The sequence below is a fragment of the Cyrtonyx montezumae genome, unplaced genomic scaffold (assembly GCF_038088225.1).
Source record: "Cyrtonyx montezumae isolate F1298 unplaced genomic scaffold, pur_monq_1.0 scaffold_8, whole genome shotgun sequence".
In the NCBI taxonomy this organism is placed as follows: Eukaryota; Metazoa; Chordata; class Aves; order Galliformes; family Odontophoridae; genus Cyrtonyx; species Cyrtonyx montezumae.
The window spans coordinates 94,012,032-94,036,388 of NW_027072089.1; the positions used below are offsets into that span (position 1 = coordinate 94,012,032).

A 24,357-nucleotide genomic window follows, 5' to 3' on the forward strand; every position below is an offset into this window, starting at 1 on the left:
CTGTTTGTGGCTGTGCTGGAAGTGCTGAAGAACTGTCATTAAAGCATTAGTTTAGCATCCTGCCATGAGCAGGCTTGTTCCCACTCACTCTTAGGTGCTGGGGTCAGCACAGAGTCTGTGGGTCCATCCCAACTGGTGTAGTTGTGGTGGGTGCTGGTACATGTGCCCACCAGTGCCCCCACCTACTCTGGTGCTGATGCCAAAAATGGAGGGTGCTGTGCAGGCTGCTCCAGCTGGAGGCTTGCTGCCTGGGTAATCCAGCCAGGACGTCAGCTGTGATGCCAGACTTTATGTTAGCAGGGCTCTGCTGTTGTACCTTTTTTCTTTGCAATTTCTGGGCTAAAGGGGAGCACCCAGGCCTCTATCATGTGATTTGAGTGTGGAGGACTTAGCTCCTGATTCTCAGAAGGGAGAGATCTGCATGCGCTGGTCTTATCTCCCACATGCAGATAATGCCTTGTTTAGGCTGCTCCATACAGGTGATGGATGCACCTGGTTCTTATAGAAGGGCTTTCCTTAAAGAACTATACACATAATAGGACTGAACCAACACAAAACAACCTTGTCCAGTTCCTTCTCCTGACAGCCCTCCATCAGGCTCCCAAAATACGAATTGCGTTTAGAGACTGCTTTATGCCTTGATGGGTCTGTGTAAGCATGACTGAATCAGATTTTACATTCTTAGTGTATCTAGAGCTGGTCTGAGGTTCAAATCCTGTATACCCCGTTAACATAGCTCTTGTTCCAGTGGTGTCTTCACACTCCTCCTGACTCCTAAGCTCAGCACCAGGGAACAAGGAGCTTCCCCGTGCTCAGGGTACCAGCCAGCTGTGCTCATGTGGAGAAACATTGTCTGTCCATTGCTTCAGTTAAGAACGAACATAATTGCAGATTACTTCCAGACCCCTCTGCTCACCATTATTCTCTTCCTGGGAAGGGAGAGAGGAAGGAGCTCAGGACTGTTGTTTTCTTTCTAAGCCTGAGTTTGAGAAGGAGACTCTGTTGAATTTGTTTTTTTTTTCTTCCAGAAAGCAAGTTGTACGCCAAATTTGTAATCAGATACAAATAGGAATGAATGCCAGAAGCAAATGCAGCCAAAGGGAGCTTTTCATCTTGAGAACTGCTTTCTCACCTGGCCAGAGAGTCCTTGCATGAGCCTGGCATGATCACACAGCCCTCCCTAAGTCACCCTGGAGGGCTCACCTAGTGTTCAGATGTTTATACTCAATTCCATTCACTCCTGGTTGTTGATGCTCCACTTTGACCTTCCCAAAATCTTTCAGATGAGTGAGAAGAAAAGGCGTCTACCTCTTGTCCTGTAGACTTACAAAGACATATTTTTTTGCTCCAAAAAAAACCCACCTCCCATTTTTTTACGGTTTGCTTACGACATCAGTGGTGGATGTTACTGGTATGGCAGTAGAAGCTGAATCTTCCCACTAACATTTTGTTGCTGTGCAATTGATGTGAGTTCAGTGAAGCAGTAGGGTGTGCATTTCAGTGACAGTGGGTGCAGATTTTTAGAAGCATGACATGTAGGCTCTTGTTCATAGCTGGCCTATGAAAAAAATGCCTAGCTAATGGTTGTGACTATGTTGAAAAAACAGTGTTTATTATTAGTGAGAACTTGCTCTATTAAACGGTGTTATTGTGCTCTTTGTATCTGTTGTAGTTTACATGGAAATAAATAGGAGGTGTTAATTTCAGACTGACCTACACACATGCTGCTTGTCTCTGAAACGAAGCTTAAAGCTTGAGTGTTATGAGAAGTGGTTTCTCAGATTTGTCAGAACAAATACTCCTTGTTTGTGGAGAAGATGGTAGTTGCTATTCCTTTTGAAACATATTCTTTTGGTCTTAGCTTTTAACTTACCTCATCATAGAGTTGTTCGCTGTGTTGCTGTTTAAGGTCTCTTATCAGAGATAGTCTGTACTTTTGCTTCATCTTCATTTTTGTACTTTTGCTAAAAAAAGTGTTTTGTTTTTTTTTTAAAGTTCCATCTACTTCAGCAGTTTGGGGTTGTTCACCAAGTTTGGAAGTTCTATTTCAGTGAAGAAAATCCTAAACATACCTATTGCCACTTGATCACATTTGCACACGAGAAAGGAGCAAGGCCCTCTTATTTGCTTTAGGCCTGCGTTGGGAGGCAGCTTGTGCCACAATTGCCGTAATAATGTAATGCAATGGAAAGCACAGCTATGATAGCTGAGTAGCAAAGTCCTAGGTTACTACATGCAATGATATGCTCAACTACAGCAGCCACAGATACAAATGGAAAATAAATCTGTTCACCTTTAGAAGACCACAGGTAGGCAAGGATCTCCAGCAAGATACCTTTGCCTCCATTCCCAACTATTAAATGAGGTCTGGGAAAGAGTGGATCCTTACTCCACCCCTTCTGGTCACTCAGGTACATTGCGTGCACCTGAGCACCCATGGTTTGGGACTGCCTTCCCACCAGCTGCTCAATTACTGCTACAATTGTAAACATCAGAATAATGTTGCCATCTTGTTTTGACTAATGAGAGTATGTCACCAAAAGAAATCTAAGAGCATAGGCTACTGCCGATGCTTCTTTTTACACATTCTTCTATCAAGAGGACTGCTGAACTCAAACATGATTGAGAGTCTCTTGAGGACTACTGCAGGCTTGGGCATCAAGTAAGAGGTAATTTTCCCAAAGAGATGTCACCCCAAGTTCAAAAGCTGGAAAATATAAGTCAAGGCATTGTGGAGTTAAACTGAGACCTGAATTTCTTCACCAAATGCTTTATTATATATTTAGCTCTTTAAGAATACATTTATGAGACACTTACTTGAGTTGTGTTTAGCTCAGTTGAAGTATTCGTTGTTGCAATATGGGTAGATAAAATGAATCTAATTACAGACTATTCAAGTGAAGAAAAATAGCCAAGTAATACTTGCAGAGAAGTTGGGAATGATGGGATTTTGACGTATTTGTGATTTAGAGAACGGAAGATTTCCTTGCCTCAGAACTTTCTCTTCAAATAACTTATCCATTTGTGAGAAGAGGGTATACTGAATTTGGAGGGAAAGCTGTGGCCTGTTGGTTTAGTCTGGGGTGGAACTTAGATTATTTCTGGCACTTTAAACTAGCAACTCAACAAAAACTGTGCTATTTAGTCAGGCATAACTTCTTGCAGAAGCTGTGATCAGTCTGAGAAACAAAGTTTGTGAGATGCTAGTTAAATACCCATCAGCCCAGTGCATCTTCATTTCAGCTCATCAAACAGAAGGAACTTGTACGTGCTAAGTATTCTTATTTGGCTATCAATAATACATGGAATAAGTACATGAGGAAAAAGGGAATTGACGGTGTTGTTGTCTGTTCCATCTTATACTGCTTACTGTTTTTCCTACCTGCTTTAAAGACAGTGGATAGATGATTTTCATCTACTAGCTGAAAGTGCTAGGGAACAAAAAAACTGCAACAGAGGGCTGGTTAGAATGTTGTAAAAAAGTTATACAGAAGTTGTTTGTTTCAAGTTGAAGATTGGGGAATGGCATAATAAAAAATAATTGTTTTTTTCCATTTTGTATTAGAAAAGCCTCATGCCATAAACATTTTGAAAGAAATGGATGGGTTTTTTTTGTTTTTTTTATCCTTCTGAATGGATCAGAGTGGCTTGAAAAAATCATATTGTTTGTATATAACCCACAAGGACAGCAGGGTTTAGACTCCTGTTTTTAGTATGAGTAACTATCAACCACTCGGATGCTGGAAATCCCCAACTCCTGGCACCTAATGGTTAATATAATCAGCTCTTCAAGAACTGGTTTAGAAGATATTTTAGTTCTATTAGCTCAGCTCATGTTATCAGTTGTAATAATAATAGTAAATTTATTGCTTGTATTATCGTAGCTCCTCAAAGAGTTGGATAAGACTGTTATTTTCTCTAGTTCATGCCGCAACTTAGGGCTTTTTATTTCCACTTTAAACCTAAATTCAGCTATTCCACTGAAGTGTTCAAAGAGGATCTTTCTACTTCATGTCTTTTAATAAACAATCTTCATGAATATAGATTATAGCCTTAAAGCACAATGTAGAAGAAAACTCTGAAGAGAGAGGACAAATAATACCCTTTATACAGGAAACATAATGGAAAAAACATTGGTAGTTGTTATCAAATTCTGGTATTGACTTGTGGGGAAAAAAATGAGGATGACCACAGTTAAAACCTACAGATTTTGATGCCAACGGATACTTGAAAAAAATATATACTGTCTTGCCATCTGCAAGTACCTAGGTGTTCAAAATCATAGCTTTTTGTAAGTGAGCATGGAAAGCACATGCATACCTGTTTGAAGATCCTGTACCAACATGTGTGCTCGTGTGTATCTGCTGAATCTTTGTTTCCTAGATTTGGAAACCTAAAATATTCTAATTTTCCAGCTTTTCTGTGCAGCCTCAGCAGCTGTAAGCATGCATGCTGTTTTTTGTGTATTTTTTTTTTAAAGAAGGCTGAGATTCTTTTTGTGATATGACTAAAAAGACTGGAACTTTTATTAACAAAACAAAGCAAAGCAAAAAACAAAAGCCAAACCAAAACTGGAAAGTAAGATTCGTGATATAACTAAATCATCTCTGTGATTCTGATGTTGACTTCATTGAAATTAATGCTAAAACCTTGACTCAGTGGGACCTGAGTTTCACCCTGAATAAGAAGATAGCTGAAAATTATGTTTTGAGTCTCTACAAGATTAAATTAATGTTTTCAGCATCCTAACCCTCCCATTCCTACTTTATAATACTTGATTCTGCTTAACAGTAATCTTTTCTGTCTCTGCTCTTTATGTGATAGTTTGAATTAGTATTCTCATGTTTTATAAACCCTTAACTTCCAGTTTTGTATTGTCAGTCCCTTCTGACAAAATTTCTGGAGAGTTTTTGGATTTTTGTTTGTTTCTTTTTGCCTGAGAGTGGATTTAAGGGAGTATGGGGAGTTGAGGCCTCACCTGGAATATTGTGTCCAGTTCTGGGCTCCCTGACGCAAAAAAGACAGGGATCTCCTAGAAAGAGTCCAGCAGAGAGCCACAAAGATGATAAAGAGCCTGGAACACCTGGAAAGACTGAGAGACCTGGGTCTGTTTGGCCTTGAGAAAAGAAGACTTAGAGAGGATCTGATCCATGTCGATAGATATCTAATATGTGGGAGGCAATGGTATGAGGCCAAGCTCTTCTCAGCAATGTGTGGCAATAGGATGAGGTGAAATGGCCACAAATTGAGGTATAGGAAGTTCCACACAAATGTGCATGGGAACTTCTTCACAGTGCAGGTAACGGAGCAGTGGCACAGGCTGCACAGAGAGGTGGTGGAGTCTCCTCTGGAGACATTCAAGACCTGCCTGGATGCCAACCTGGTCTAGGGAGCTGGTTTGACTGGGGGGTTGAACTCGAAGGTCCCTTCCAACCAACTGTGTTATTCATTCAGTGTGATTGTTTACTCTTTAAGGCTGTGATGAAGTGCTGGGCTTTACCACTGATACTAGGGGATGCTGTCCCTTAGCTTGCCACGATTGCTCCAAAAAGGATGGTAGTGATGACAGTGGGGAGATCTCTGGTACTTATAGAGTCATAGAACCATAGAATATCTGAAATTGGAAGGGACTCACGGGGATCATTGAATCCAACTCCTCCACACAGGACTAACTAGTACCATATTGTCTTGTTCCATTCAAACACAAGAACGCCCATATTTCAATTAAAACCATTCAGTTTTCGGTGGAAAACGGCAAGGAGCAGCAGCAAACTTATCTGTGATGCTTTGCCCTCCTCATAGCTTGCCCTGCTTAGTGGCAAGCATGAGGCCTGCACATACCCACAGAGCCTCATGGATGTATAAAGAAGGGCAACCTCCTGGTACTACCTGCTGCCCACTTGGCCTTTTTCAGCCTCCTCCTTTTGTACTTGCTTCTTGGGGTGAGAGTATGTTGCTACAAACTTGAGGCATTCAGATGTCCATATGCATTTAGTCCAGAAAGAAATAGCTTACTACTTCGTCTAGTGAAGAGCTTTGTAGGTAATGCAGCTCTCTCCTGTCTAGAAGCTTCTGCCCTGGTCAGTTTAACACCTGGGTTAAATATTGATGGCAATGTAGTAACCTTTCCATTGCTAAGGGTAAGATTTGCTCTCTATATAGAGTCAAATATGCTAAAACACAGTACCAAAGCAGCACCGTTTTTCCAGTTTAACAGGTTTAGCCTATATTATTGGATTACCACTGAGTTTATTGTTTCGTAACTCAATGAGGGCTGGCAATGAACATTTTGTTTTTTCTCTCTTTGCCCATACAGTGGCAGTGACAGTCATGGGGGCTTTCAGCCCTGCAGATAATCTTTCTAGGGTTATCATTTACTTGCAAACAGACGTGTGAAGTATTTGTGCAAAGGCTTTGAAGTGGAGTTCCACATGGATGCTGCTGGGGCTACTGGCCAGGCAGTGTTGACACAGAGGCAGAGGATTTCTCTGCTCAGTGCGGTTCCCCTCAAGTGCTAGTATTCTGTGGCTAAACTGTTTGCCTTTCTAATGAAGTGAACTGTTTGTTTGAAATATGTGGTAGAAGGTATTTAAACAGAGACTAAAGTAAACTGCTGGGCTGTTCAAATAAGCCATGCATATCTGGTTTGTGAAGTGAAGGAAAACAATTTGGCTGCAGCTTACCTCTGGGAAGGGCAGTTAGGGGCTGTTTAAATAATGAGCTGGGCTAAGCGGATGTTCCTGCAGCCTCTCACAGGCCTTTTACGATAGCTGCTACTCTTGCAGGCATGCCCTGCAATGTTGCCTTGATGGAGAATTTGAAATTATTGTCATTATTTAAAATGGGGATTTATTCATTAGCTGTGAAGACTTGGGTACATTTATATTTGATTAAAACCATCCCAATTAGACAATGGTCTGTTGAGAGCCAACATATGCTATTGCCTTTATAACGTCATTAGTAACCCAGAGTCCCCACTTTGAAATAAGATCATACCCAAGTACACAGACATCTGTTTCTGCCTAGCCAGATGGAGGTCAGAAACATAACTTAAACTGCTAATCCTCATTGTGGAGCAGGGAACAGGAATCGGAGGAAGATAGTAACAAATGAACTTGGATCCTGCTTCTGGCAAGGCATAAGGTATCAATGGCTAATACAATGCTTGGAACATGCACTGCAGAGATCTTGTAATAAGTTGCTGCCTAACCGCAAGCATGAGTTCAGAGAGCAGGGAATGGCTGGGAGAAGCAATAGTTCTTGTGGTTACAGCTCTTGGATTCATCTTGGAGAATCTCACTGCTATTCCTGACTCTGCCATGGTTTTACCTAAAAGGACTGTTTGACAACTAATACAGAATGCTTCTCAACAATGACTGGCAAAACAGAGATCTTGATAACAGGAAATGCATTTTGCCCCCTACCACAGCACAAAACAATTAAAATCAGTCATGTGGGGAGTTCAGGAGCAGAGACTTTCAATAGGGAGCATATGTTTCCATCTATCATTTATGTTTTTTGGTGGAGGAGAAAGCTCTGAGTTGTTTGGAACTACAGTGCTGCATCCTCTGGCATCATTTGTCCGTGCATTCTCCTCAGGAATAAGGCTGATCACAACCTTCAGTGCCTCACAGAGACTAAAACAGTCCTTACATTTCCAGAGTACAATAAATGTGCTAGAATTTCAATAGGATCCAAAGAAGCAACAATACTAGCATTAAGGGCTGGCAAACCCTTTGATGTTATTAACCAGGAAAGGACCACTGTAGTCTCTGTCATGAATGTTTAAACTTTTGACCTCCAACCTTTGTGTCAAACAGCTTTTCCATATGGAGTGTTGCTATACGTCTTCTACTGTCACTGCATTTAGTAGAGCATCAGGTGCTTGTCTGTTAGGACACTGATGCTTAACATGCTGGAAAAACTCTAAGAATGAGTAGAATTATCTCCTCCTGTGGGGTAAATGAAGTCCTCTGTGCAATCAGGATTGCTACCCTGTGGGCAGGGTACACACATATAAGTTTTTCTTATTACCACCATGCATTTGGTGTTAGGTATAGAACAAAACCTCTTTTTTGTGCGGCATGTTGCACTAAGATGCAACTGAGGAATTCACATTTATAGGCTTGAAAGATCTTCTTGCTCTTGCTTCTCAGAGCTCTGAAAGCAAATGAGAAGCCTACTAGAGTATTGGTAATACTCTAGCTGAACGTGAGAAGGTGAGGTTTATGGCTGTCTCAGCTTTAAGGTTCCTGGAATATGTTAGGAGTGCACAGAGCAGGAGAGACTGTACTGGATCACCCTAGTGCTCCATGTAACCCCATATCCTTTCCATTCAGTGACCAAAATCAGATGCTCAAGAGTTTATGTAAGAACAGGGCAGGTGCTTCTTCTCCTCTTTCACCCTGAGTACATTCCTAGCTCCTGGTCATTCCAGGATTCTCCTGTTCTTTTAGTAGTTCCTACATACTTAGACCCTTACTGCATTTTTCTTGTGTGACTTTTCCCTTTCCCTGGAGGCCATTTAAACCTGTGACACCCATAGTCCTTTGAGGCAGATGCTAGTGTGGCTGGGATTGGTGGATCATCTGCCTGATCCCCATTTGGCTGTCAGAATCACAGAATTGTAGGGATTGGAAGGGGGACCTCTAGAGATTGAGTCCAGCCCCCCTGCCAAAGCAGCTCTCTAGCCCAGCTTGCACAGATAGGTGTCCAGGTGGGTCTTGAACATAGAAGGAGACTCCACCACCTCTAAGGGCAGCCTATGCCAGTACTCCATCACCCTCACTGTGAAGAAGTTCCCACGCACATTTGTGTGGAACTTCCTATGCTTCAGTTTGTGGACGTTTCCCCTTGTCCTATCATCATACACTGCTGAGAAGAGTCTGGCCCCTGTCTTTCCCTTGTTGTCTCCTTGAAGCGTCTTTGGCTTTTCCTCTAGTATGTAGAGATGGGAATGAAAAGTGGTGGCCACATCTTTAGTGACCTTTGGCCACATGGGAGCGCAGAAGAACAGAACTGTTCTTCTTCCTCAGTCCCAGTTCTTTCATAATTGTGGTGTTGTGATCCACCCCTGTCTGTTTTCTCTCGTCCCTCAGAAACTAAACTGAAGAACTGTGATGACCATAGGCAGATAGTGTAACTATATCTTCAGTCTGGACTGGAGATTGGAAAAAAGGATGCTATTACAGTCATCTGTTAGTGCCTAAAATCTCAGTTACAAACTGGCATCCTATTGCAGTGAACTCTCCTCACTGAGATAACTTACTAGATTTTTCAAAGAGTCTGTCCCCTTCTTTCCCATATCCCCCTGTTGGATACTGAAAGGCAGCTGTAAAGGTCTCCCTGGAGCCTTCTCTTCTCCAGTGAATAGTTCTAAATCTCAGCCTTTCCTCATAGGAGAGGTGTTTCATCATCTCTTGAATCACTTTTGTGGCTCAATCCTCTAGATGTACTCCAGCAGGTCCATGTCTTTTCTGTATGTGAGGACTCCACATCTGGATGCAGTCCTTTGGGTCAGGCCTCACCAGCACAGAGTAAAGGGACAGGTTCACCTCCTTTCAGCTGCTAGCCATGCTTCCATGCCCTTCATTTTGTTCCTCAGCAATGCTGCTGCAAGTGAGCAATACTTTTGTACTTAAAAGATTGGGTTAAGCAGCACTTATTTCCCAAAGCAGAAGCATGGACCAGACCTTGCCATCAGCTCAATAGGGAACAAAAGAGAGGTGGGAATTAAACTGTTGGTATGGCCTTGTGAGGAACTTGCCATGCATGAAGATGCCTTATGGTGGGAAAGAAGAAATGAGTATCTTCACAATAATACTAAAAAACAGCAAAAAGCATGATTATATCTTAAGCTGTTTGGTAATACACTTATCCTGTGTTTGTTTATTAGGAAATGGTTAGAAGTTGTCTGTAATGAAGAGCAAACATGAAATGATCATAAACAAAGCCCAAAAAGGATTTGTAAAGAATTAGCAATTTTAGACAATTTAACGATTCTTTTCAAGGAATTAAATAATGATTAGACAATGAACAGTACTTTTAATTCTTATCTCTTATTTAGAATTCTTCACTGAACTTTGTCGGAGTGATTCAGGAAGGTTATCTCCATACTAACAGTGATCAGAGTGAAGCACAGACAAGGGACATAATTTGAATAAGTCCCTATTTAAAAAAAAAGTTCCTTTTGGAACTTGGCTTGAAAGGCTTAACACAGATTGCCTTGATTATTGACAGTCTGACATTCTCAAAAATGAGCTGTATGAGTGTTTAGGGTAGATGTCAGTAAGGCAAATTAAGGGAGTTTGTCTTACTTTCCATCTTCTGTAAAGATCTGAAATAAAAAATAGATGAAATACATGGGAAAATCTCTTATGTCCCCCCATGCCCTCAGCTTCTTATAGAGAGCAAAACAACTCAAAATAAAGTGTTTAGCAGTGTCAAAAGGGAATAAGCAAGAACCTGTTTCTGCTGCTTTTACTTGTCTTGAGCAATGCCAGTTTCATCAACAGTGCCCTAGAAATTGTGGAGTATGTTGCTACCACATCATAAGGGTACTGTCTTGTAGTGAGAAAATGACAAATAATGATACGTGAGAAACTGTATAGAAATATATAATCCTGCTGGAGAGAGAAATTTGTAGAAATAGGTTACTTGGATTGCCAGTTTCTAGGGCTGCTTCTTCCTAAATGTGTCAGCCTACAATGAAGACCTAATGCCCTAGAGTGCAGGCGTGATAACTGCATAGTATTTCTGATTTGTAAGGAACCTAGGGAGCAAAACAAAGTGACTGTGATTAATTTAGAATATGGACACAGATTAAAGAAAGCGATAAATGCATATTACTGAGTGGCTTGAGAGCACATCCAATAACTGTCTACTCATCTGCAAGAGCTTGAAGAGTGTAAACACCACAGAAGGAGAGTAATTGCTTAGGGTGGTACAGAGAGAAGCTAAATAATTATGAATATTTGGTTGAAATTTAAAAAAAATCAAGTTGAACAGCAGGGAAAAAAGCCTCACTGAGAGTTCATCTGATTGTGCATCCCATAGAATCTGAACTGTTTTAATATCTAAAAATAGACGTAATTGTTCTAATTACACTTTCCCCTCTCTAATTCCTGATAATTCCCATTTATCATGCCATAAATTACTCATCAAAGCTGCTAAGTATAACCTATTTCCAACTCTTTCACCCTGTGGTCCAGAACCTCAGCTGATGGAAAGCTGTTTAGCTACAGTGTTTTGCATAGTGCCACCCAACCGTTGAAGATTTGGCCTTTGAAACAGCATTTAGATGTGGCTCTGCTGCACAGAACACACAGATCTCCAAAATCTTATTTAAACAAGTAACATTTCAGTCTGACTCATGCTGCTGCTTACCAGCTTCTAGAAATGTCCCCTAAGGTTGTTTAATTACTCAACTTTTGTTTATTTGTTCCTGCATCCAATCAACAGCATACACAAATGTTTGTTTCTTTCCTAGGTTTTACCTTTATCTTAATTCTCCTTAGCCACATTTACATTTGCATCTTTCACATATTTGTGATTAATATGCTAATATTTGTGGCTGGCAGCAGGGTACTCACATGCTTTCCATGTTCAGTGCTGAGGCATACGTAATGACCAAACTGTATGTTCAGTTTTTGCTTGGGACTAGTTCTGAGTTATGAGATTTCTCCTTCAGCTCCCTCCTGTGCAGATCAGGATTTCTTTCTTTTATAATGTCTTCCTTTTCTCAGTTTCCACTTTGTAGCTCACTTTCAACCACAAAATTTTTCCACGTTTACAGAAATATGTATATAGGTACAAAAATATTTGTATGTATATGTACATAAATACCTAAATATTTGTGTGTTTAGTGGCCTTTTGTTCAGTTATTTGCTATCCTTGGAGTATATGATCATTATACACACATAAAAAGTGTTTGTAGACATCTGGATTAAACCACTTGTCTGAGGTTGGTGAGAGTTAAACATGGGTTAGCAGTGGAGGATGCGTTAATGTCCAGTCGCACAAGAAGTTAGGGAGAACAACAGTGAAACAGAAGGCATGTTTCAAGGCAGAAGATAAATTATTTTTTCACTGGAGAGTCCATTTGAGGTAATGGAGGGAGGGATTTCTTTTGTCAGTTTCCTGGCAGAGGACAATTTGTCATTTTCTTGTGGAGACCACGTTATTAAGTTTGTTAAGAAACACTGCATGGGATCCAGAGGTTATAAAAAAGATGAGCTGTGCTGTACCCACAGCCAGCTGCATTAGATGAAACGATTTTCCCTCCCAGTAACGCGGTGATGAGGCCAAGATGTCTCGTCATTGTCTTTTCATGGGCCAATGTACAGATGCCGGCTGCATGCAACTGTTGCTAATGTTCATGAGAGTTTTCTAAGGTTGCTTACAGGCTAAAGCAGCCAGTGCTGTTTGCTGGATGGAAAAAGCTTCTGTGATAGGATATTCTGATACACTTCCACCATTGTATGAGTAGTGTATTTATTATCCTAGAAGCATGTTCCTTTTTTCCTCCCTCCTTTCCTTTTTTTTTTTTTCTTAATTTAATTTTACTTTTTGGTTTTGTGGAAAGGATCTACGAAAGTGAGCTGAATGGACTTGAGGAAGTTGAGTTAGTATTCCAGAGGCTGGTCCTGCTCAGACAGCAGAACTGTGCTGATGGGGATGAATAATAAAAGTGTTCAAACTGAAATCCATCCAGCAGCTCTTTAGCCAATACCTGCAGCAGATTTGGCATATTAAAGACCTCTTGGTGCCAGCTGATGAAATTATTTCCAGCCACTTTTTTTCTACCACACAGAAAGCTGCTCCTCTTTTAAGTGTCTGGCATGGTGGTTGTTGTGGAACTACTGAAAACAATAAAACATGTTCCCACAAGGTGTGTAAGTTTACAACCAAAGAAGGGATAAAACAGATGCCAGGGATCTAAGATGCCCTGAAGTCTTAATTTTTGGCTTTTCAAAGGTAGAAATTAATTTTTCATCTGTAACAAGAGACACAGAGCTATATCTGCGTTCTGGTTTATGAGGTTTAGGGCTGGAAGTCTTGTGGTTTATTTATAATACAATATATGGGTTCAGGAAACATAAGCAGAGGATAGGGAGGGTTTGATCATCATTAACAAACACAGATGTATAGAAGGGACATGATCTGATCGAAAACTGTTTTTCTGTCAAATTGTTATACGTCAATCGCACTAGCATGGACTATGTATAGTGTAACTGAAATGGAGAGAACTTAGCAATTAAAAACACTTTATCTCCTTCTCCTTCTGTTCATTTCTCAGCTTTAGCCATTTATTTGTCTTTTTTTTTTTTTTTTCTATCATGGCTCTTTTTTCTTTATTTTTCCCTACCTAAAAACTTGCTCTGTGCAAAGTCAGACAATTCCATTCACGTCAACACTGTACCACCCAGGCTGCTAGCATGCAGCCACAGACCCAGTGAAGGCCCTGAGATACTTGGCTGTAGTGCACCTGGGGGTCAGATGTGTTGAGCAAAGCTTCACATGGCAGCTAGCAGTGCCAGAGCAACAGCTCTAGTCACCTTAGAGAAGTTCTTCAAAAAAGTGCACCAAGTTAAGTGCATGCATTATGGTGTAACTCTGGCTTAATCATTTTTCTTACTGATGGAAGACTCTGTATGTAAGTAGACAGCATAAGTCGCCCTAGTTTTTGAAAGGGAACTTAAAAAATCCCCTGAAGACAAGAAGATGTGCTCTTATTGAGCCTTAATGCAAACTGTGATTAAGAAAAAATCCAAAATAAGGGCTTTGCTTGGCAAAAATATGCTGGATTCTTGCCATAAAACCTGGCAATACCATTAAGTTGAAGCAAATTTGCGTGAAGAAGCAGTGGTACCCCTAAGGACTGCAAACCTGAATGTTAGAAAATTCCCATCTGGTGATCAGCTTATGAACCAAAGGAAGCATAGAAATTTGCTGGCAAACTCTTCAAAACAATTCTGTGTATTGAAAAGACATTAGTGGAGAGGCTGTATTTTGCTTGATACAGTTCCTTTACATCTGGTATGAAATCTTGGTACCACTGAGTTCACCTCAAAACCTGAATTAATTTTAGGGAAATTTCACCTCAAATGAGGTTATACCTCATGGAGTTTTTTGTACCTGGCTTTGTTCTGACATGCATTACGGTGTGTGGATTGTTCTGATGACAAATGTGCTAAAAGACAATGAGGCACTTCCTGCCCTGTGCTTGAATCCCACGTTGTCTTGTGCCATGATCTCACAATGCAGGTGCAGACTTTGGGACTGCACCGAATGCATTCAAGCTTATTCAGGCATTTTCTACAGTAGAGGATGTTTTCTTGACATGCTGAGAAATGCAGCCTATCATTTCAGCAGCCATCTTCCTCAAGGGTTTGGCAAGAATCACAGGGTGCTCGAGCAAATCAGTTAGCTGGGAACAGTCACATTTACTTGCCTTGACACTGAAGCCCAGCTTTCCAAATTTCATGATTTCCTGAATGAAAGCCTACAGAAATGCTCTGTGTTGTGTCAGTGAGCTTTGGGGCAGCCTGCCCTCTTCAGCATTGTCTCAAGGTGTTGCATGACACCTTTGAGCCAGCATGAGTTCTCTCTCTTTCCACCAAATGTCGCAGCAAACCACTGCTACATCTCATTATACTTCAGATTTAGCTTTTCAGCAGCATGGAACATACTTGTAACTTTCCCTTGTTTCTCTCCTGTGGTGCCGCAGAAGAGCCATAGGATGCTGACTTTCAGGGAACAAGTGGAGGTCTCTTCTTTTTTCCTGTATGGGAGTGATTGTAATTTGAGAGAGATGATCCTATTCACTGCATTTAAGGAGCAATGAAGGATTCTTTAAGAAGAAATAAAAAGGCATGTTTTGCACAACAAAAAGTCAGCATAAATTGACATATTTTCCAGAAAGTCCCTCCGTGTTAAAACAGATTGGTTTGCAGCATTTCAGGCAGTTGTATCTCCCATTTTATTATGAAGAGACTGTTCACTATGTAGGTGACAGAAGAGCATCTAAAGGAAGCTTGTAGCAGTGGGCAGCAAGGAATTTGGCAGCAGGCAACAGATACCAAATTCAGCAATATGCGAGGAATGTGTTTAAGCATGTTTCCACTACTTTGGCGTGTCCTCAAGTGTTCTTGAAAATAGTGAGAATTAAGCACAGAATGGGATACTGCTGCAGAGTAGAAACTGAGGGCTCCAAATACACAGGCAGAATCTGTCCGCCTGTACTCCTGTACTGTCCGCTGATGTCAGGGTGTCTCTGCAGGTGCGTAGAGGTATGTGGATGGGTTTGTCCAGGAGTTTGTGGTTGCCTTTGGATGTCTGCAGGAAAACTACGTGTCAGATGCTTTGCTAGTTTCATCTCAGTCAGAATTCTTTTAAATTGTGAATGATAATAAACAATTCCATTGCTGCATAGGAAAGTTATGTTTTGTTGATTTGTTTTGGTGAGTCCCTATTTACTAACAGTAGGAGTTTTGTTTCTTGCACTTCGGGCAACATGTAAATGTCACTGCAGTAGAGCAGCTGCCCTGACCTTTGCACTAAGTCACCCTCTGGTTCTCTGAACAGGGAGAGCACCAGGAACACTAAAGAGTCAGGTAGGTGCAGGTTCAGTCTTAGCCCATGAATAGATTCACTGTTCTCACAGCTACCACATAAATAACAGTGCCAAGATGTGTTCAGGATATTCCAGTTGTGCCCTTAACAAATTAGTTACTGGATAGTGTATGAAAAAGGAATGGAAAGCTGGATACAGCTTGTGTTACTGCTTAGCAAACTTCTTAATCTGTATTTCCATGTAAATACATGTCAACCAATTGCATTTTTATGGAGTTTCAAGGGAACTCCAAGTGAAGCCCTAGATGATGGGTGATGGGTATGTTTGGAGGTCTCTGATGCAAGAATCTTTTAATGTAAATATTGAATGCTTTTCCACATGGAGTAGTTTAGGGTCACCAAAACATGTGGTGTTTACTGCTTACCTCTGCGCTGAGGATTTACTGAGACATGGCCGAATTTGAATTCCCTTCATAAACCCAGTTCTGCTAGCTCTGCACATTATTCTCCCTGTGTCCCATTTAGTGTTTTAGTTTACTGACAGTAGAGTACACAGCACTTAACAGCTGGTTTGGGGAATCTTCGCTCAGGAGATTATATGATAAATAGGAGGTGGCCAGGTTTAGTGGCACTTTATTCTGCTCCAGTAGTTTTAGCCTGACTTTGGAGAAGTCGTCATACAGTCTGCAACAGGAGATTGCTACGGTGTAGTGACTTATTAGACATGCGCTTGAGTTAGGATGCTCTCCAGCTGTACTGATCATGTGTAAATAATAACCAGTGAGATGGATAATTATGGGGGCTTTGCTCTGCAGTTCTGCTTGATCGGTGCAGGGCTGATGGAGATGACTCCCTGTGTCGTGATGGAGCTGTTGCTCTGATGGAAACTTCAAACAAGATGCAAGCAAGTTGTACGAAGGAACTGAATGCAAGAGGACTCCAAAAGGTGTTCTCAGAGATTGATATCCCATGTGCTAAATACAGATTGGCGGTGCTCTGTACTGTGTGGGCCTCACAGCGGGTTTTGATTCACTTAATAAACATTCTCCATTCCCAAATAGGGTGATGTAAGATGATCACATTCAGCTTCAGCTAGCCTGTGGGAGAGCTAAGTGGGGTTTCTCTTCATGAAAGCTGATACATGAGGTCGAGGTGGCTGCTTGATATGGGGAAGTGAGGTGGTTCATGCTTGCCTTGGCAAGGGGAGGGTCTCGGAACCTTTGCGATCTCCCATATCTTGTGCTTCCTTCCCCTTTGCATGTTGCTGGCTGTTGAAAATTGTGTTTTGAGAGGTGCAAGCAGGCATCCTCTGATCAAATAATGGCTGTGTGCTCACAGGGATACTGGCAAACTATGACCCAACGACTCCCAGCAAAGTCCAGTTCGTCAAGCAGAAAGCTGCCATGATCGGATTCCATTAGAAAGCCACAATTATTCTTCATTTATGTTGCTCAGTCCTGAGTCAGAACATGGCAGATGTGCTGTGGCTGATTGCGTGCTAGCTGACGATTCACAAAAACAAGCCCTAAAACTGGACAGGCCATTTCAAATGTTTCCAGATTTCCCTGAAATGCTGGAAATATGTCCTCAGAATTAACATGATTTCCCCTTCAGCTCCTCTGTTTATTCCCCTAAGAGCCATGATTTTTGTTACTCCAGTCTTTCCTTCAGACTTCAAAATATAATAACAGACCAACCCAACTTTCGACAAATACCAAGGGGAAAAATCATTTTTTCTTTTTTTTAAATCACAGTAGTTGACATGAAGCAACTGTTTCCATAGATAACATAATCTAAGAAGTGGGTTGCGTTTTGCTGAATAGGAAAGACAGAACATACAAAGAAAAGTTACCTTAAGAGTCATCAGGCAAAACTGAAATGGACTTGGTGTTACAGGGAGTGCATAATTAAAGATTTTTTTTCTCTCTAGAAACATTTTAGTAAATCCGTGATATGACCTAATGTCTGTACTTGTCAGCTTTTAGTGTTGGATAAACACATGACTTCACCCAAAGTGGCAGTCAGGTAATTGAGCTGGCTCTGTTTTTGTGCTGCTGGAGATGCTCAGCGCTTCTCCGTGTGGAGCACCGTGCTTCTTGCATTTGGGATAGCCATTAGTGCAGCCTTGCAGGAGTACTCCAGCGTGGTGCTGAGGTGTCTCTCACAGAACTGGGAGTGATTCTGACACAGACATGGAGGAGAGATGTGGAGCAGGCCTGCACTTGGCTGGTGTGCTGTGGGAGTTGGGGTGAGCAGGGCTGGCTGAGTGCGTTCCTTTTTGTCAGCCTGGTTGTTGGGGCTCTCCTGAGCAGTAGAAGGGAGCTATGGCAGCTGCAAGCCCTGTCCTTAAGGGAGGTGCTGTAGGGAGGACTGACTCTGGGTCTGCTGCCACAGAGACAAAGCAAGCACGCGTTCCTTTTGAGTGTGATGTGTGGGATGGATCCTCTTGTCCACAGGCACATTTCTTCTGATGCGTCTGTCTGTTGACACGATGCATTTAAGCATCTCTGGTACAGCCTTTCCCAGTTGCATTTCTCTTTTAACTCCATTGTCTGATTTTATTCCAGATAGTCATTTCTCAGTGTGCTGCTTTAGTTTTTCTTTCTGTTGTAGGACTGTTTATACATCTCTGAGAATATACTTTTTTGTTTTACGATATTCTCTGCCCAGGCTTTTCTTCCTGGGATATTTTTTCTTGTTTTAATAAAAAATAAATAAATCAGGAATGCTTACAGAAGGCTCGATGGTCCTTTTGATCTGACACTTCACATATGGGCATGTAATTATTTATTAAAGATTTCTTGATGTCCCTTTCCATTTAAGGTATAAAAAGAGAATATTAAAATTAGTATATACATATTAATGCAAATGCTGTGGGCCAAATGCTGAGACAGACCTGAGTGACTACAGCAGGAAAGGAGAATTCAACCTGTAAGTTGCAGTGCTGTTGGCATGCGTTTTAGGTATCTGTTCCATTTGTCTTAATGGTATTTCTGAAGAGTCACTGGAGATACTCAGATTTGGGCACCTTGCTTGTTTTTTCAGATCCACCTCACCTCTTTCCAGCGTTCCATCCTCCTGTACCAATTGATGCGCGACATCATGAGGGACGCTACCATTATGAACCATCTCCCATTCCTCCTCTGCATGTGTGAGTATTAAGGTTTTCCACCCTGCTTCGGCTGCCTCTGCTACCTTGAAGAATGGGCAAGTATATGAATCTTTGCCATGCTTAAAACCGTGCACCCAGAGCACTTTGCCAGTCTAGCTGAAGAGTGAGATTTACTTTTAGAAAGCATCAAAGCCATCTGTTCATGAAGCAAAACCGGGCTCGTGCCTGAGAAATTTTTTTTCCAATAGGTGACTGGCAAGTGTTACCTATATATTTTGCTGACATTTATTCTATGTGCTGTTCTATAAATACTAAATTAAAAAGTGCCAAAAAATACTGCCAGACAAAACATGTATTCTGTCTGAATTAGGCTTGGGACTCTTCATGCTAAAATTCCCTCTCGTGCCAAAGGTTCTTTTCACAGTGAATGCTATGAAGCATAATTAAATTTTTGGTAAATTTTCATAGTCCCTGTTGTGTGCATGCACAGGCAATCAGTTGATTGATGGGATTGTCACCCAAACAAAATGGCAAATGTGATAGAGCACATGGTTTACACAAAGATAAAAGAAATGAATACCAGTGATAACATGCATTAGAAAAGGATGATAGTGGTGAAATCCTTTAGAAATAAATATTATCTTATTGAATAAGGGGATACAGATATCAGTGTTTCAGTATAAAACAGTTGTGTCCTGAAACTTGCTATATGGCATTAAAAAATGAAGCAAAAAAGCAGGGCTTAGTACTTCACTAAAAGGCTTGGTATATACATTTAATCATATCTACTAATCACCTCTCATACTGAGAAAATAAAAGAAGAAAAGCACAAGTAATACTTTGAAGAATAATGCGAGTTGTTTAGATGGCAGATTGCTTTGCTATGGCTATTAGTTACAGCTGTGTAATTACATATATGCAGAAGAAAAATGAAGTTGTTTTAAAACAAGTCCTCCTCTGTGAGCAGAATTAATTGATATTAACAGTCCTAACTACATGCCCAAGTGCGCACACAATATTTTACTAACTGTTTTTTTGGATCAGTCTTCTATTACTGAATTGTAATTTTAGAACAGATTTGCCTGGAGGTAAGTAATAAATCTGTGTTGCAGTCTTCTTGGGCATTAGCAGAAGAGTGGGTATTTATAGAAGGGGAAAGAGCAGAAACCTGTGATTTATTCCTTATTTCCTCTGATGCAGCAGTATCTACCCCACAGTCACCCACGTAATAAATATACTCAAATACACATTGAAGTTTGCTGCTAAAAACTATTGTAAGCTGAAGGTGGCAAGCTCACAGAGTCATTATGGTCATCCTAGGTATTGCAGTGCACATGAACATTTTGACTGGATGTTTTTGGGTGCTTTCTGCTTTCCAAAGCAGAAAGAAAGTAGCTGGGAGCTCAGGAAACGATCTTGCTTTTTCTGAAGCTGATAGGAAATTTGTCTTCAATGAGATCAAGACCAGGGCAGGAAGCCCCAGCAAGCAGTTCCTGAGGTGCTGCAAACAAGGGCAGTAGGGTTGATTGAGCGTGGTGAGATGGTGAACTAAACCCAAAGTGGATCCCTGATGTGTTTTAACTTGCGTTATCAGAGGGACTTATTGCAAAATCTGGGTGCCATCTGTGCACTGTTGCTGAGGCTTCTGTATGCTGTGCTGTGTGGGGCCTTGTCTGGCTATGCTCACTGCACAGAGCCGCAGCCCTGTGGTGCCAAGCGTACAGAGTCTTTTGGGGTGGGTACATTGCTGTGTACACTTTGGGTGACAGTGAAAATTTGGGACTAGCATCCTATACTGAGGAAGTGCCAGGATTCCTAAGGAGGTTAAAGATGCCTGCTAGCGGCCACCTTCTCTTCTGAAATCAGTGCTGCCCTGAGCACTGCCAGCTCTGCCTCAGAACTGAGACTTTGCCAGGCCCTGCAGAGGCTTGTAAGGGACAGGGAGATCTTGGCACATTGCGTTATGGCTGTAGGCAGTTGCTTTAGAAACACTCTCTGATACCAACGCAAGCTTTAAGCTGAAAATGTCCTTGATATTGGCTATTTATTTCACTGTAAACTTCTGGTAATTCTTCTAGTCATTTAGTCACCTTTGAAACAATGAGCTATAGTAGATCTTTGAGCCATTATGTTCAGTACAATTAAAGGTAAATACTCAATTGGGCAGTTAAAAAAACTCTGGACTCTAAGAGCTTCTTTGTAAGTAGGTTCATCAAGCTTTTGCAGGTTTCAGGAAAGAATTTTAATTTTTGTGTGTGATAGACACCAACAGTTTTCTTGCAAGCTTTACAGACCCTCATGTGATTATCACTAAGGATTGTTAGATTTGAGGCCTTGTGGAATGATTATTTGGACTGCTATCTTAATATCATTAAAAAGGAAAAAGAAGGGGATATGAGAATTTATTTGAGGATTTTGAGAGAAAATGGCTAAAACACCAGACAGGATACGAGTGCTTATCCACAGCTTCATTGATGACTTCATTGTATGAGTGGTTTTTCTCTGCAGTTTCATAGTACCCTCAAATATGGAAATAAATAAATAAAATAAAAGCAAAAAAAAAAAAAAAAAAGTGGCAATTATCCAAGCTCCTAGAAATGTGTTCCAGAACCTGTCAAGCCTTAATGGAATTAGCTTTGTAATATAAGTGCAGGAAAAATGCGGAGGAGGCACCGTCCACCTGACACCTATAACATATGCACATTAGTTTGTACAGTGGCCAAGTGGGGGAAAGAAAATAAATAAAAAAATTAACCTAAAAAGGAGGAATTTTAAAGGTGTTACAGTGCTCTTATGTAATTCCAGGTCTAAAGATAATCATATATATAAATACATGTATATATGCATTTGTATACATGATGTGTAGTTTAATTGCTGCTAGGCAGAACTGTTGTATCCCAAATTTCACCCTGGAGCCAAATTTTATAACTGAGTTATAAACCCCTAAAGTAGAGGTTTATGTTTGTGATGGAATTGCTGACAGATGCTTATGTATACTAGGACTAGCAGTCATTGCTGTAATTATGCTATCGTATCCTATCATTAAAGATTTCAATTGAAAGAGGTTTATAAATTGCTCTTCTCCTTAGATAAACCACCCTACATTAAGGCATCAACGATATGGTGCAGAATTAAATTAAAATCTCATAAAATGAAATATGTTCTGTATTAGCTGTTTGACACTTAATTTGCCTCTGAATGAGTAGAGGAAATCACAAATTAACCTGCCTTTGTTTTTCCAACCATGGCTTATTAGGTGTTAGAACAACTGCAATTACAGCCCAATAATAACCCCCAACCCTTATGAATATGTACTGAAATGTGTCACTTTGTGTTACCAAGACCTGTTTGTTAGCTCTGCTTAGTTATCCTGGAATTTCCACAGTATATCTTTAGTTTATACTTCAGGGAAGATATATGAAACTTCAGTTGTTCTTGAACAGCAACATATGAACGCTATAATTGGAGCCAGAGCTTTTTTGTTTTTTGTTTTTTTCTTTTTTTAAATTCAAGGCATGAATCTTAGTTTTCAGAATATTTCCAGTAAAACATAATTCAGTTTTACTAATTTTCACTGAACTAGCAAGTTAAATTACTTGTTAAATATCGTATGATTAAAACATACTAGAAGAAGCATGTCTTTAATAATCCTACTGCTTGTTTGGTTTTTCTTTGTTGTTGCTTTTGTCTCTTACCTCATTTTCTGAAGCGAGGTAGTAAAGCAGTGACTAAAGCTAAACCATTTTTAGTCCTTGACAATTGCTGGGCCATCCAGTGGAGAATGACATCTTTTCTAGGCACTAGCCAGTGCTGCTGCTGAGGATGTTTTTTGAATATGAATTAATACTTTTAAGAATGCTGCTTTTTTTTCTTGTACTCCTTAGGAACCGTAATTGATAGATTTATTTTTATTTAGCTTTACAGTGATCTGTTGTCCTTGTTGGCACCAACTTTGTTGGAATGAGAGTTGCTTGCAGTGATCGGAGGCGGAATAACAGTATCCTGACTATTTTTATGACCACACAAATCCAAAAGGGCCACAGTTTTTAAGATCGAACTAGCCAGGATGAGAGTTGTATTAATTAGGAAGAGTAAGCTCCAAAGGCAGTTTTTAACTCATGGACTTAACTGCAGTGACTGAAGAAGTTACTATCTGTGTTAATTCATTGTCACATCTTTAATGAGTTGCATTAACATGTTGCTCCCAATCTGCTTTATTACAGAACTGGGTTGGAGGCCTTTGAAGGTGATCTAAGCTAATATTTGGATCCATTGTTCATGTGGCTGTGAAGGGAATATGGTCCTGCAGGGCTGAAGTAGGGGACAAGTGCAAGGTGGCAGTGAATGGTTCCAGGGTGGTGGTCTTTGTGCAGTGTGTCTAACGGGAGATGTCCTACGAGGCTAGTACAAAGTTGAAGATTCAGGGTTGGACATGTTACAGGATATACCTTGTGTTCCAAGCTGTCCACCCATTTAGTCTTCACCTTTCTCATCTTCGGTTATCCCTGGGTTGTGAGTAAGGGAGAGCTAGGAGGTAAATCCAAGTGAAGGCATGCTGACATTATCCACATGCTTAATGCCAGAGGAGTTTGCACTTGCAAAGAGGAAGCTGCAAGTCAAAGCTGCTGTCTTACAGCTTCCTTGAATCAACAGTGCTCCAGGCTCGTTTTTTCTAGTTGCTGATTGAGGCTTGCAGGGATCTGAGTCTGGCAGCCATTGGCTCTGAAATTATGCATGTACAGATAATTACCTAACACTAATCCCTCAAACAAATATTTTCAGCTGCGTGAATGCTCCAGTACTAAAGCAAAGCATGTGTTCAGCTTTCAAGTTTATAAAAAGGGAGTTTGATTCTTGACTGTTATTTCATATCTAATTTATACAGACATCAGTTACACAAGGGTGGAAAAGAAAGGCAGGCCTAGGTGCTCAGGTTTCATCACCCTCAGTTTGGACCATGCAGTACAGTGGGAGATAAGCAAATAATGAGAAGATTGGCCTTGCAAAATATCCTTAATTATGAGAGAAACTGCTTGTCATACAGTTGATGGAATGTTTAGGTTTTCTCAGCCCTATCACTAATTCCTTGATTTTTCCACTATACTTCCATTCCTAAGCTCATACTTCTTTTAAAAATCTGTTTTAACCTCTCAAATCTTTTACCTGCTGCTTTGCATCACTGTGTCTGTAAGCTAGAGGCTTGGCAAGGAGCTGCCCAGGTTGTCTTGAGCATTTGTGGTTCATTTTGCAGTGGGAAGGAGGGGCCCTACCCAGTGTGAAAACCTTCACTGCTTGGATTGTCCTTAATTACTTTAAGCCTTGGAAGAAGCTCTGTGGATTAGCCAGGAGCTGCAGAAGAAAGGCTGGCAACATGAAAAGTTACAAGCCTTCCAAAATCACCTGTGAAAATATTTTCTGTAAGCAGGGAGAAATTTTGTGTTGAATGGGAAGCACCCCAAGAAGCCTGCCCTGGAAATGGGGAAGGCGCAGCAGCAACTGAAGCAGCTGCAAATAGCCAGGGGCATTTTTACAGCGAGTATCTGACAAGTAAGCACTGTGGGTCAGTGACTTGTTAAGGTTATTTGGCGTTAGTTTCGTGCCGTGAGTCTGCCTGTTGTAGGCTCAGTAGGCAGCGTATATGCCTCTTGGTGACAGAATGGTGTGCCAGTGGG

General features: G+C 40.9%; 1 protein-coding gene across 1 annotated transcript in view; it reads left to right on the plus strand.

The window, feature by feature from the left end:
- The window catches only part of GLI3 (GLI family zinc finger 3), a 200,914-nt gene that overhangs the window by 91,952 nt on the left and 84,605 nt on the right, over positions 1 to 24,357 (plus strand). The window contains exon 4 of the mRNA XM_065753078.1: positions 18,619 to 18,724. Within this exon, the coding sequence (XP_065609150.1) occupies positions 18,619 to 18,724 (106 nt within the window). The remainder of the gene's footprint in view (positions 1 to 18,618; positions 18,725 to 24,357) is intronic.